General features: G+C 47.1%; 1 protein-coding gene across 1 annotated transcript in view; it reads left to right on the forward strand.

Annotated features, from left to right (window-relative positions):
* MOSPD2 (motile sperm domain containing 2) overlaps positions 1-14310 on the forward strand; it is a 279719-nt gene that overhangs the window by 84783 nt on the left and 180626 nt on the right. The window contains exon 3 of the mRNA XM_082246726.1: positions 11658-11813. Coding sequence (XP_082102852.1) covers positions 11658-11813 — 156 coding nt within the window. The remainder of the gene's footprint in view (positions 1-11657; positions 11814-14310) is intronic.

Below are 14310 nucleotides of genomic sequence, written 5' to 3' on the forward strand. Positions count from 1 at the left end.
AAGCAGCGTGACACTCCTAGAATAGTAGGAATGTGACGCGTGGAAAGACCATCCCACCCAAGGGCGGCAGAGGGCACCTAACATAGTGCCCTCAGCATGTGTTTCCACTAGGGCAATAATATCCGCCCTCTGCTCTTTTAGGTAGGACAAAATAACAGTTCATTTGACTTTGTCCCGGAGGCCGCGCACGTTCCAGGTGAGAAAGGTTATCCTCGCCATAACGTCTGAACAGGAGCAATTAGTGGTTTAGGATATACAGGGAGCCGCAGGACAGGCATGGCCCACACCTGCAGCCCAGAGCTCAGGAGACGGTACCATGGCAAGTTAGCAACATAAGGCATGACAGTGATAGTATATGCAGTAACAAAATATACAGTACAAAACTCAAAAACATAAAACCCAACACCCCTCCCAGCCCAGCACACACCCCAACTCGTGTGGGCATTAGACCCAAAACCAGGTACAAAAAACAAAAGCAACAAAAATAACAGCATGAGCAAGCAGCCATGGGGAGCCCCGCAAAAAGACCGAGCCCCCCCAGGGTGGACAGAAATGCCATAAGATCAGGGGGGCGAACAATCTCCGAAGAGAAGTCCCAGGGTCGGGACATGGTAGTGAGCAGACTTCCGTGGAATAGAACACAGTTCCTTCTGTGGGCAGAGTGGCCTCCCGGCCAGAAGGCAAGAGAGCGTTCCAGGATAATGCATTGGGCAATCTTCAGGCGAGGAACTGTATAAGGCAGGATAGTGTTCAGTCACGTGGGGGGAGGATGGAAACGGGAGGGGAGCAAATGGGGGATCCGAACCCCACAGGTAGTGTCAACAGGATACATCAGGACTTCGAACAGGAGACCAGGGCAGGGGGGAAGGCACGAGGTGGGGTGCATCAGTTCTCAGGATAGGGGGTAGAGCATGTATGATGGTTGTTCCCCCAGCTTGGATGTATACAAGGATCTGAGATGACAGGAATGGTGGCATATGATACAATCGGCACATTTGGACACATACTCCAGCCAAGGTGTAATGCATAACACAGATGGCACAGTGGGTACTCACGGCACGCAATTCAGCCAGGCTGCTGCAGCATCTGGGTCCTCAAAGAAATGGACTCTGTCCTCACCAGTCACGCGCTGCCTGGCCGGGTACAGCATAGAGTATTTGATGTTGCCTCTTGACATCCCTAAAACGGCTGCGTTGTTTCTGGACCTCAGCGGAGAAATCCGGGAAGGCCAGGATGTGGTGATTGTCCAGAGGGCTATTACCCCTTTCTCTGGAGAGATGGGGAACCGCATCTCTGTCCCTAAAGTTAAGGAAATGTGCAATAAAGACCCTAGGGGGGCCTCCGGAGGGGGTTTCTTAGCAGTCATGCGGTGCGCCTGCTCCACCACAAAGGCCTGAGAGAAGGCCTCCCTACAGTAGTATTTGACTGGGAGATCCTCCAAAAATGTAGCAGTAAAAGTACCCTCCGTGTCCTCCGGCAATCCAATAAAGCGGATATTATTGCGTCGGGCCCTGTTCTCGAGGTCATCTTGCTTATGTAACAGATATTGGATGTCCCTTGAGGCCTCCTTCCACCGCATTCTGGATTGGGGGTAGATCATCCTCCACCCTGGATAAGCGGCCCTCTGTCTCTGTCACCCTCCCAAGCAGTTTCTGGAAGTCCTGGGAAATATCGACTTTGATCTCCTCTATTTTGGTGGTCAGGGACGCCTTACAGTCCATGATTGCAGCGAAGATGGCTGCCTGATCAACCCCGGCGTGGCCGCGGCGGGAACAGAAGGTGGCGGTCCGCCATCTTGGGCCTGCACGCACCCCTCTAGGCGCCTGAATTTGTCCAGCTTTGCCGCTGCCTCGGACGGTCGCTTCGGTGGAGGCATGGTCGGGAAAGTATGGGGAAGGTGTCCGAGGGCGACAGAGGAGGGTATCACTCGATTGTGCGGGATCAGGATGGAATAGTCGGATGTCGGCTGGGAGTGCTCCGCTCACACACTTCCGCTCACATTGAACTTCAGGCCAGGCTACAATATTTAAATAGTATTTTCTCTTGTTCATTGACGGACACCACTCCTGTCATCCTTGACCATGTGAGTTATACTGCCCCCTACAGGAGTTGGACACTAGGCACTCAGTTTTTTTTCTGCCTAGTCAGGAGTAAGGATCTAGTTCCTTGCTGGGATCTTTGTCCCTGGCAACATTTTTTGGATAGAATTTTTTTTCCTACTGGATTTTTTCTGTGAGATTTACTATCAACTGCTGGATTGGGCGACGGGATAGATAAGCTAGATTCAGTGGTCACCCCAGTCTGGGCAGCGAGCACGCTCAGGCCTCAGCTCGGCGCTAGGTCAGCCGCGACATAGCTCCATTGGACAGGGGATGGCCCTGTGAGTTAAACGTCTCACAAGGTCACATACAACCTGGCCTCGGTCTGGGTCTCAGCGTTCCTCCTGACCGACAGCCCCCCCCATTTCGATGGAGAGGAGGATCTGTCTGGAGCAGTGCCAACCTGGTTCCTGGTATGGTGAGTGGCTGCCCCCCCTTCCCCTGGAGGATTTTGGGGTGGACGTGGATGATTTTGGGGTAGACATGGGCACCTCCTTGGGGATGGTCGGACCTCCAAGTTCCCCTCCGTCCCTCAGCCTGCCCCCCCCCCTCTCTGCATACACTGGGGCTGTTCGGTGGTCTGGTCAGGGCAGGGCGCTAAATGGGGGCCGGAAGGGATGCGCCGACGGTGACCAGAAGATCGGCTGTGGGGGGTACTGCCAGGGCCCCTCATCCTGCCTGGATCTGTCCTTGAGGCCTGGTTATGTTTGGGTAGTCCGGCGGCCATTTTCTTGTGGTTTGCCATTGCAAATCGCAGCAGCCATGAGAGTAGAACCCTGTGGGCGGTGATTTCGGCAGTGGGAGCCCCTCCTTATCCTCTGGTGTTGACTCCTGGATCATTTAGCTTCCTGATCGCCGCACGTGTAGCGCAGATTCTCCTGGTGGTTGCAGACGCCTGTGTCAGTGGGTGGTAAGTCTGGTGGGGTCCTCTCCCTCTTTGCTGAGGATCGCTCTGTGCCTTGTGCTTGGCAACCAGGTGGTGCGGCCAGCGTGGTGGGGCTTGTCCCTTAGCAGTGTTACACTTTTTTTTGTGGGGCCCCCCTAGTTACTCATGGAGTCTTTGGAGCACATTTCCCCACCTAATCCCCTCTCTGAGGCTGCGGGGCCCTCCGTGTCCCAACCAACCATCCGTGCACTGACGGCAGTCCTAGAGTCCCTTGTGTCCTGGATGGAGGCGGCTTGCGGGCGAATGACTAGCAAAAAGAACCCCCTGACTTCCCCTGCCTCATCTTTCTCTCATCAGATCCTGAATCTTATTTGGGCACCGTGGATGTGAGTCACCCTTCTGGGTCTGCGATCCCGCACCTGGAATCCTCTGATAGTGAGGATGATTCCTCCATGTTTGCGACTACACATGACAAGGCGCTGGTGGATGCACTGATTGTATCTGTGCGTGAGACCCTGAAGATGAAGGAGGCAGTTGAAGCTGTGACTGAGACGCAGGTACCCTTTTGGCACTCACAAGCCATTCAGAGCGGCAAAGGTGTTTCCTTTCCCTGCTTATTTTAACAAAATTGTCGCAAAATAGTGGGGATGACCAAAGCGTCCCCTTGGGGACCCTAAGCCATTTTGCTATGTGATACCTCTATGAGAAGCCCCTTCTTAAGAAGTGGACTGTTCCACGGGTGGTGGACCCTCCGGTTTCCAGGTTGAACAAGGCAACCATGATTGCAGTTGACATGTTCCCGGCCTTTAAGGACCGGCTGACAGGACGACGGAGGATGTGGCCCTCAATATGTACAACCTGGCTGGTTCGGCACTGAGGCCGATATGCATCATTGTCCTGGTGTCGCAGACTCCAACCGAATGGGCTAAGCTTTTGGCGCCCTGACCTGGAGGGGGAGTAGCTCACCCCTGCCTTTGCTGAGCTGGCGGTCCAGGGGCTGCAGTTTATCTGTGATGTCTCTTTGCACGTGGCTCCCCTAGTGGCTTGGCTCTCTTTCAGCAGTGGTCCTTAGGCGTGTCTTTTGGCTGAAATGCTGGTCTGTGGACCAGACTTCTAAAAATACCTTGACTGATCTCCCCTTTCAAGGAGATCACCTGTTTGGTGCTACCCTGGATGACAACATTACAGGTCTCACAGGGGGGGAAGAGTACCTTTCTTCCGCAGTCTTACTAAGGGCAAGGACCCTCGTCGTAGTCGTGGATCCTCCTTCTCGGGTCATAAGAAGCTTTTACATCCCTCGGGGTCGACTGACAAGGAATCGGAGCCCTTCGGGGCCTCCTCTGGTGAATCCAAGCAAACTTGGTCTGGCAAGTCAAGAGCGGGCTTCTCCAGACCCACGGACAAGGCCCCTTCAGCATGAAGGTGCGCACTCACCCGTATTTGGGATGGGAGGACATCTTGCCTGGTTCCCGCGCTTTACTAGGCATTACCACTATGAGGAGTCTCTTCTTAGGAAGTGGACTGTCCCACCGGTGGTGAACCCTTTGGTTTCTAGATTAAACAAAGCAACCATGATTCTGGTTGAAGTGTCCCCAGCCTTTAAGGACCCGGCTGACTGAGAGGCGGAGGGTGTTGCCCGCACTATGTACACCTTAGCTGGTTTGGCAATGAGGCCAGTATTTACCATTGCCCTGGTGTTGTAAACTCTGACTGGGCTAGGCTCCTACGCCGTGACCTGGAGGGAGAACAGTTCCCCCCCTGTCTTGGCCAAGCTGGCGGACCAGCTGGTCCAGGGGCTGCAGTTTATCTGTGATGCCTCTTTGGATGCAGCTCCTCTGATGGCTCGCCTCTCTGTTTTGGTTATGGTCCTTCGGCGTGTATTTTGGCTCAAATGCTGGTCTGCAGACCAGACTTCTAAAAAGGCCTTGACTGATCTTTCCTTTTAAGGAGATCACCTGTTTGGAACTACCTTGGATGGCATCATTAAAGCTCTTACAGGCTCCTTCAGCATGAAGGTGCGCCCTCACCCGTATCGGGGGTGGGGGGGCGTCTTTGCTGGTTTCCGGACCCGTGGACTTTTCTCATGCAAGACAAGTGGGTCCACAAAGTCATTTGGTCCAGCTACAAAATCGAGTTTCGCTCTTGTCCCCCGGCAAGGTTTTTTCCTTCCAACCTGCTTCAGTTCCCGGACCAGTTACAGGGTCTGTTTGGGGCGGTACAAGACCTGTTACATCAAGGGATGATTGTCCCGGTTCCGACTTCGGAACATTTTCAGGGTTTTTACTCAAAGCTGTGCACAGTCCCCAGAAAGGAAGGCAAAGTGCATCAAATCTGGGACCTCAGGGCGCTAAACTGCTTTGTGCGGGTACAGAAGATCCAAATGGAGTCCATTTGAATGATAGTGGCATCCCTGCGTCAGGGGGGATTTCCTCGCCTCTATAGATATCAAGGATGCCTATCTTCACATTCCAATATGTGCCAGTCACCAGTGTTTTCTCTGCTTTGCTGTGGGAGAGGCGCATTATCAATATGTGGCGTTACCCTTTGGTCTCGCCTCTGCTCCTCGGGTCTTCACAAAAGTGTTGGCTCCAGTGCTAGCCTTGCTACACCAACGGGGGAAGGCGGTACTGGGATACTTAGACGATCTCCTTCTGCAAGCAGTGTCTCCCTCTGCTCTGATGGAGAACCTGGAGATCACAATACGAACCCTGCAGGAGTTAGGCTTGTGAAGGTATCGTGCGTTGGGACCCCAGTTTGTCAGGCAGCCATTTAGTTAAAGCTGCCGCAAGCAACCATTTTGTGTTTCAGAGCTCAGCTGACAGTTTTAAATAACCAAAAAGGTCATTCCTTTACCCGCCCCTCACCCCAGCTCCTTTTGGGAGTGTTAATTACCCCCTGGGTCACTGAACATTAGTATGCACGGTTTCAAACAACTCTTATCTAAGCAGCAGACCGACCCCCCCCCCCCCTAGCCACTATGTCTCTTCCTGCTCAGAGCAAAGTTGTAATCTGAGCAAAGCCATATGGCTAATAGGTCGTGTAAAAAAGCAGTCAAGAGCTCTGTTATCTGGGACACAGTTACCCACAAACTTCATACACAAGCAAGATATGTCTCTAGAAAGTATATATTTGAATGCCACATAAAATACAGATCAAACATGATCACCTTCGTTACTAGGGGAGACATGCTAGCGATCAGATGCCTTACAGGGCCAAGGTTATTCCGAGGTCAACCGTGTTTAGTGTCTGTGAATAGTAGATTCAATACCGTACCATAAAATATTAGTTTCAAGAATGTAACCATTACATATTTCGAGATATGAGTTCTGTTAATAATCTGTCTAAGCGGGAGGTGTCTTAGCAGTTTATGGCCCCAGTGTCTATTGGTCAAGTACGTCTGGTGACACCCCCCTGTGGGTCAGAGAAAAAGACAGGAGCTGATGGAGCTCTGAGTCTCATGTAACATCAAGGAAAGGAACATCTATCCATTGGAGAACGATCACACATGTTCCGCTTCTGGAACTCTGATAATACAAGGACTTTTTGAATGCAAGTATTTCATTTCTAATTCTTATCTATTCTTCTAAATTGCTGAATTGTGTCTCTATTTCTTTGTAAACCATTTTTCTGTAAATATTTTTATTTGCACCAATCTTAACCTTTCTTATAATTAAACCTTATTTTGAAAAGTGTTAATTTTCTCTCTAAGCTCTTAAACGCAAACTGACCCAAAGAACCTGCCTCCTGAAAGAGCGCTACTGTTTAGGATAAATCATCTGAACATTCCTGTCTGAGGCAGGGCTGTGGAGTCGAAGTCGAGGAGTCGGAGGAAATTTTGTGTACCTGGAGTTGGAGTCGGCAAACAATGCTCCGACTCCTACTAAATTTAGATTGGAATTTAAAAAAAAAAGCAAGTTTAAATGTCCCAATTCACAAAAAGTTATAATTAATGACTTAGTATAAGGAAACTTATAATTGAGGAGGCCAAATGTAAAAAGGAAGAACTACAGAAAGTTCTGAAAGGACGTTTTGTCTTCCTTTAAAATGGATGCATGCACACGACACGAGTCAATTATTTTTGCTATTAATGTTAGATTTGTGGATGAAAATAACAAAACAAAACACGGACCCTCGGATTAAAGGACACTCAGGCACATCACATCATGTTCTAGAAGATTTTGAAATTACAAAGGAACAGATTTTATGTGTTGTGACAGATAACGCTTCTAACATGTTGAGCACAATTGAGAAGATGAACGCAGAGGAAGAAGGTAACAAACAGATATTAAAGTTCGAGGAAGACAGCTCTGCAAGTATTGGAGAAAGTTTAGAAACTGAAGAGAATGCTGACATTTTTTTAGACAACTTTGTTGAAGAAGCATTGAAGCTTGCTACTATTCATCATATGCGATGTGCTGTTCATACACTGCAACTTGCCATAAGAGATGGATTAAAAGATCGCCATGCAGCTACACTATTTGGCAAATTACGGCAAGTAACTGTTGCAGCCCCGAAAACAGATGCAATTTTGAAAAGACGTGCAGGAAAAGGAGCCATTTTGGATCAAACAACTCGCTGGGGAAGCACTTATTTAATGGTGAAGCGTTTGCTTGAACTTAAAGACTTCATAGAAGAAATGGACAATGAAAATCTTGCATTAACTGAAAGCCAGTGGACACAAACAAAAGAGCTGGAGAACCTTCTTTCTCACCCCTTCACTGTCAGCAAGAGGTTGCAATGTGACGATCTAACCCCGGGTAAATTCCTCTTGGAATGGAAGTGCCTGTTATATCGCCTGAACAAAAATGGAGGGTTAATAGCTGAGGGCATTGCATCTTCAAAGATGAAAAGAGAGAGTCTTTTGCTGGAAAATGAAATCTTGTTAGCGGCTATTTAAGTCGACCCAATGAGCCGACTTTTGTTGAACAGTGAACAGACTGCTACTGGGAAAAAGGCCCTCTATGATGTAGCAGTACGCATGAAGGGATTACGACCTGAAATACCTCCACAGGATGAAGTTCTTTTAAGCAATAGTGGTAACTCAGGATCATCTTCTTCAAACGAAGAATTAGACTTTGATTCTATCTTAGACAAAATGGAAGTTGCTAAAGGAAAGCAACGTCGCATAAGCTTTACAGAACCAGTAAATGTCCAAATAAAAAAATTCCAACAGGAGTTTTATAAAGCACTAAAAGAAGTTGGAAAAGTATGATCGCTCATCAAAATTTACTGTTGAAGAAGCCATCCTTGTTTATCCAGAGATCGTTAGTGATGTGGCCAGAATAGTTAGTGTCAAAAGATTAATACATATTAATACAGAGGAGTCGGAGTCGGAAGTACAAAAAACTGAGGAGTCGGAACATTTATCTACCGACTCCAGAGCCCTGGTCTGAGGTGACAGTGTGTGTTACAGATGGTTATTCTAAAGTCATAATTGGTATTTCTAAAATGTAAGAGTGTCCTCTGGGCTCATTATAACGTAGAGGTGGTGGCAGAGAAAGGGTTAATTGTTAATTAGCCCGGTGACAATCGCTCTGTCTGCTGGCATCTAGATTGTGGTCCCGCAAGCTGGACAATCTGTGTGCCGGGTGCAGCTGAGAGTGGTATTGTTACGGAAGTGACGGCAGGGTGTGAGATTGCTTGGTCCTTGGTCACGAGTTGGATGAGAAGGCCAGGGGTCTGATACCCGCCACCGTCACAAGGCTGGATTCTGAATTTTCAGAAGTCTGCCCTTGTTTCGTCTGCAAAGCTGGACTATATTTGGGCCTGACTGTGGACTATAGGCAGAGTGCTCCTTCATCTGGACAAACTCCAGAAATTGCAGTCTGCAATTCACCTCCTGCTGTCCAAAAAATTGTCATCTCCAGACTTGCATGCGGGTGCTGGGCCTGATGGTATCTACCTTCAAGGCAGTTCTGTTTGCACAGTTAAAAACAAGGTCCCTGCAAAGGGAGATTCTGACTAGTGGGACAGTCTCTGGACAATCCGATCCGGCTGAGTCGGGAGCGAAAGAATCCCTAACATGGTGGCTTCGCTCTCCAGCGCTTCGTCTAGGCAAATCCTTCCTCCCCTTGTATTGGACAGTGGCCCCCCCGGATGCCAGCCTGTCTGGCTGGGGAGGCGTCCTTCGGCAAGCATTCTTCTCAAGGGATCTGGACGCTGGAAGAGTCCAGGCTACCGATCAATGTCCTTGAACTCCGAGCGATCAGACTGTGTCTGAATCACTGGATGGATTGTCTTCAGGGATGCCCAGTGCGCATTTAATTAGACAATGCCACGGCCGTGGCTTATGTCAATCACCAAGGGGGCACAAGAAGAGCCCTGGTGGCTTTGGAGGTAGCCGGCATGCTAAGGTGGGCAGATTGGTTAGTTCCAGCCCTCTCCGCCGTACACCTTCCCAGGGTGGAAAATTGGCAGACTGATTACTTCAGTCGGTAGGCGTTGGACCACAGGAGTGGTTCCTTCATCAACTGGGTCTCTGGTGGGGCACCCCAGAGGTGGATCTGTTGGTATCTCGGCTCAAAAGAAAGTTGCAGAGGTTTTTGCCTCGGTCAAGGCATCCACTGGTGGACGCCACAGACGCGCTGGGGGCCCTGTGGGGTCAGTATCGTCTGATCTACTCCTTCCCTCCTCTCAAGCTTCTGCCCAGACTGCTATGCAGGATCGAGGCAGAGGGGATTCCGGTTATCTTAGTAGCCCCGGACTGGCCTCGCTGGGCTTGGTGCGCCGATCTGGTGCAGCTGGTCGCCGATGTTCCTTGGAAGCTTTCTCTCAGGGAGAATCTGCTTTCCCAAGGACCAATCTTCCATCCTGCTTTACAGTCACTGGCTTTGATGGCTTGGCTTGGTTGTTGAACGCCAGGTGCTGATGGTGAGTCGGTGATTCTTATGTCATCAAAAGCTAGGAAATCTACTTCAAGGAAGATCTACCATCGTTCGTGGAAGACGTATATTGCGTGATGTGAGTCGTTTGGGGTTCAACCTCGCTCTTTCTTGGTGTGTTGGATCTTAACCTTCCTTCAATGGGGGGATTGAACAGAAATTGGTCTTGAGTACCATCAAGGGCCAGGGATCGGTCTTGGCGGTCTTTTTTAACGACCTTTGGGCACACACTCTGGTGCGTACATTTCTTCGGGGTGTCCAACATTTGATTCCTCCAGTGCGGGCTCCATTGCCGCCTTGGGATCTTAATTTGGTGCTTTCAGGGATCTTAATTTGGTGCTTTCAGCTCTACAGAAGCCTCCCTTTGAAAATATTCGGGAGATTCCCCTGCTTACGCTGTCCCAGAAGGTGGCCTTTTTGGTGGCTATCACCTCTGTGCGCAGGGTGTTGGAACTGGCAGCATTATCCTGTCGTTCACCTTATTTTGTGATTCACAATGGTAAGGTGGTGCTTCGCCCCTGTCCGTCATTCCTTCCTAAGGTGGTCTCTGACTTTCATTTGAATGAAGACATTGTGTTGCCTTCCTTGTTTCCCAGGCCTAAACATCCGAAGAAAATTGCCTTGCATGCCTTGGATGTGGTCCGGGCATTTAGGGTGTACCTGGCAGCTAAGGAATTTTTCAGGAAGTCAAGACTCTTTGTGTTCACGGATGGACCTCGCAAAGGGTTGTCCACTTTGCCCTCTGTGACCATTTCCAGATGCATCAGACAGACTGTGGTTCAGGGGTCAGGTTCCTCCTTTCCCTCTCAAGGTGCACTCCTACCAGGGCGCTTAGTGCCTCCTGGGCCTTCTGTCATCAAGCGTCAGTGACTCAGGTTTGCAAGGTGGCCACCTGGTCATCGGTGCACACTTTTACAAAGTTTTATAAAGTGGATGTTTTGGCATCTGCGGCTGCTTCCTTTGGCCGCAAGGTTTTGCAGGCTGCTCCTCTTTGAGGGTGTATTTGTTTTTTGAAAATGTTTTGCTGTTTCCCACCGCTCATGTTTAACACTGCTTTGGGATGTCCCAATGGTCAAGAATGACAGGAGCTGTTTCCGGCAATGAACAAAAGAGAAAATGGGATTTTAGACTTACCGTAAAATCCATTTCTGATTTTCATTGACGGACACAGCACCCACCCCTCTGTGGAGTTATGATTCTCCTGACACTGCTTGTGATAAAACTATAGCAGGGAGAGGGAGTATACCCCCTGGAACTGCCCATGGACGTAGCCTTAAGTTTTATTCTGCCTAGTGTCCTACTCCTGTAGGGGGCAGAATAACCCAATGGTCAAAAATGACAGGAACTGTGTCTGTCAAGGAACATCAGAGAAATGGATTTTAGGGTAAGTCAAAAATCCAATTTTTTTTTTCCTGAACGTAATAAAATATGTACAAACTCCTATACTTTCCTTTTGTAATGATTGTAGACTATATCTTTGGACTTTGTTGAAACTGAAGTCCTCATACCCTTCTACTCCCCAGAGTAGGAGAGCATTAAGTAAGTGAATAGATTGCCAGGTTTCTACAGTTTGTTGGGTTTCTGCCTTAAAGACAATTTTGAAAAAAATAGAAAAGCCACCATTCCGTTTCTCTTTTAATTTCTAATCTTCACTAAAAGGAAATTATTGAAATTTTGATTTTCAGAATCTGTCCCCATATACAGTATTATCTAGGATATCTACAGTGATAATAATATATTATAACGGCAAAATGACACTGACATGTTTCTAAATTATTGTTTTGCTTCCAGACAATTCTAGTAAGTATGATAGTCGTGATGTAGAAAGACTTCAGAAAGATGATGGCTGGGTAGAAAGCTATCTGCTGTGGAGGCATAACGTGATCGAGGAAGCTTTGAAGATGATTGATGAAAGCTTCAGATGGAGAAAAGAGATTGCTGTTAATGGTAAGAGACAATGACATTTGTTAGTCCTTGGTGTACATAAGACACCCAAAGGCACCAAAACCAAGTAAATAAAATAGTTTACACTTGCTGTAGGGTCTTTCTATCCGAACTATGTTGGTTCTTTGTGGTTGAATTGTGTACTGGTAGTGAGATTTCAAAAGCATTCTGTATTCATCTAGGATATAAGGTCTCGCTTCTGCTGCTGCATTGTGTGTAACGTAATCTAAAAAAACATTTTATGAAGGAACACATATTCTTGGTAATGACACTCATCGGTAGGTGAAGCAGAGAATGCAGTTTCCTTATATTGTTAGAAAACCAGTGGGTAACAGCAAGTGTGTATTTTGGGTGCAGAGAACCCTTAATCTTTCCTTGTTAAAGTAGAATACTTTTTATTTAAATGCCAGATTTCTTTTTCTTTTTTTTTCTATTTTATATTGTTTAAAAGCTCCAAAGCGCCTCCATTCCGCTTCACCTCATTGGCCTGAATGAAATATTTCTTCCTATTGGCTGACCTTCCCAGTAGAAAAATAATAGTTGTTCCCAACAGTCTGGAAAGGAGAGTTGATGTAATTGCTCAAGAGAGTCTGTATAGGATGATAATAAATGGCAGCATACTGTATAGTATGCACTAACTGGCGAATTGTAACGCCACAATAAATAATGATTCCTAGGATATAGAGGAGTAATGATGAAAATGCACTCCGGTATGCAGCTTCTAAAGAACAGGGAGATTTTATCTCATGTCCAGCTTTACTTTTCACTTTAAATAGCTGGTTTTGACCAACTATTATCTACGTGAATAGATGCGCCTGCTGGGCACAATGTTTAAATTGTATGCAGCCTCAGCCTTGTATACAGCCTTTTATTCTGGTTGTCAGAGAAGATCTTTCCGTCTCGCACCCAGAAAACAAAATAGTCGGGCCTCAACAAAACAGGAAGCTTTGTATTCATTGGTAGAATACAAAACTGCCCATGAGTAGCTGAACACCTGTAACACAAGGCTGTATACCAGGGATCTCCAAACTATGGCCCTCCAGTTGTTCAGGAACTACAATTCCAATCATGCCCAGTCATGTCTGTGAATGCCAGAGTTTTGCAATTCCTCATGGGACATGTAGTTCCACAACAGCTGGAGGGCCGTAGTTTGGGGATCAACAGTGTAATCCAAAAATTATATTGCGCTATCTTAAAAAGTAAAAATGAGCAGCTAACACCAATCACTAGACCAAAAAGTGATAAAGGATACAAAAAAAGGAAAAATGTGTAGCGCTAATAAAAATGATGTAAATGTCCGTCAACATAAAAAGTCCAATTAAACCAACAATGAAGTGCATAAATGATGATGAAGAAAATCCAATCATGAAAGATGGTGGCAAATGATGTAACCAAGTTGTGCAGCAAATCCCTACACCAATGACGGTAAGAAATAGATTACGCTCACCAAATAGATAGGACCCCAAGTACCTTATGGCAAAGAGGTCAAACAGGCTTGAAGGAAATGATGTAGTGTCCCCACAGGATTCACCGTCCACGATGAGCAACGTGCAGATCACTGATGGCAAGAATCGGACGGAGACTCCACTTCCCCAAGAGATGGTAAATCAAAAAGAAAAAAGGGGGAGCACATAGCATAATATTGCTAAAAATAAGTGTAAAAACTAATTGTGCAGCTAATCCCTACACCAGTGAAGGTATAAAAAAGATTGTTGCGCTCACCAAATGGATAAGACTCCAAATGCCATATGGCATAGGAATCAAACAAGCTTGAAAGAAGTGATGGAGTGTCCCCACAGGATTCACTGACCACGATGGACAGCGTGCAGATCCCCAGCAGATGAAATCGGTCACGGAATCCACTTCCACAATGGGTGGTGTATCAAAAAGAAAAATGGGGGACATATAGCGTAATATTGCTAAAACAATTTATTTCTAAAAACGGCTGATACACTTACAAACATCCATGACAGAAAGGCGTGTAGAGTATAAAACAGCTGTGCTGACTGAGTCCTCTTAACATGTTTCGGCATGCATGCCTTTTTCAAAAGATATATTGAAAAAGGCATGTATGCCGAAACATGTTAAGAGCTGTTTTATACTCTACACGCCTTTCTGTCATGGATGTTTGTAAGTGTATCAGCCGTTTTTAGAAATAAATTGTTTTAGCAATATTACGCTATATGTCCCCCATTTTTCTTTTTGATACACCACCCATTGTGGAAGTGGATTCCGTGACTGATTTCATCTGCTGGGAATCTGCACGCTGTCCATCGTGGTCGGTGAATCTTGTGGGGACACTCCATCACTTCTTTCAAGCTTGTTTGATTTCTATGCTATATGGCATTTGGAGTCTTATCCATTTGGTGAGCGTAATCTTTTTTTATACCTTCACTGGTGTAGGGATTAGCTGCACAATTAGTTTTTACACTTATTTTTAGCAATATTATGCTATGTGCTCCCCCTTTTTTCTTTTTGATTTACCATCTCTTGGGGAAGT

Source organism: Pelophylax lessonae, assembly GCF_965119305.1.
Source record: "Pelophylax lessonae genome assembly, chromosome: 2".
NCBI lineage: Eukaryota > Metazoa > Chordata > Amphibia > Anura > Ranidae > Pelophylax > Pelophylax lessonae.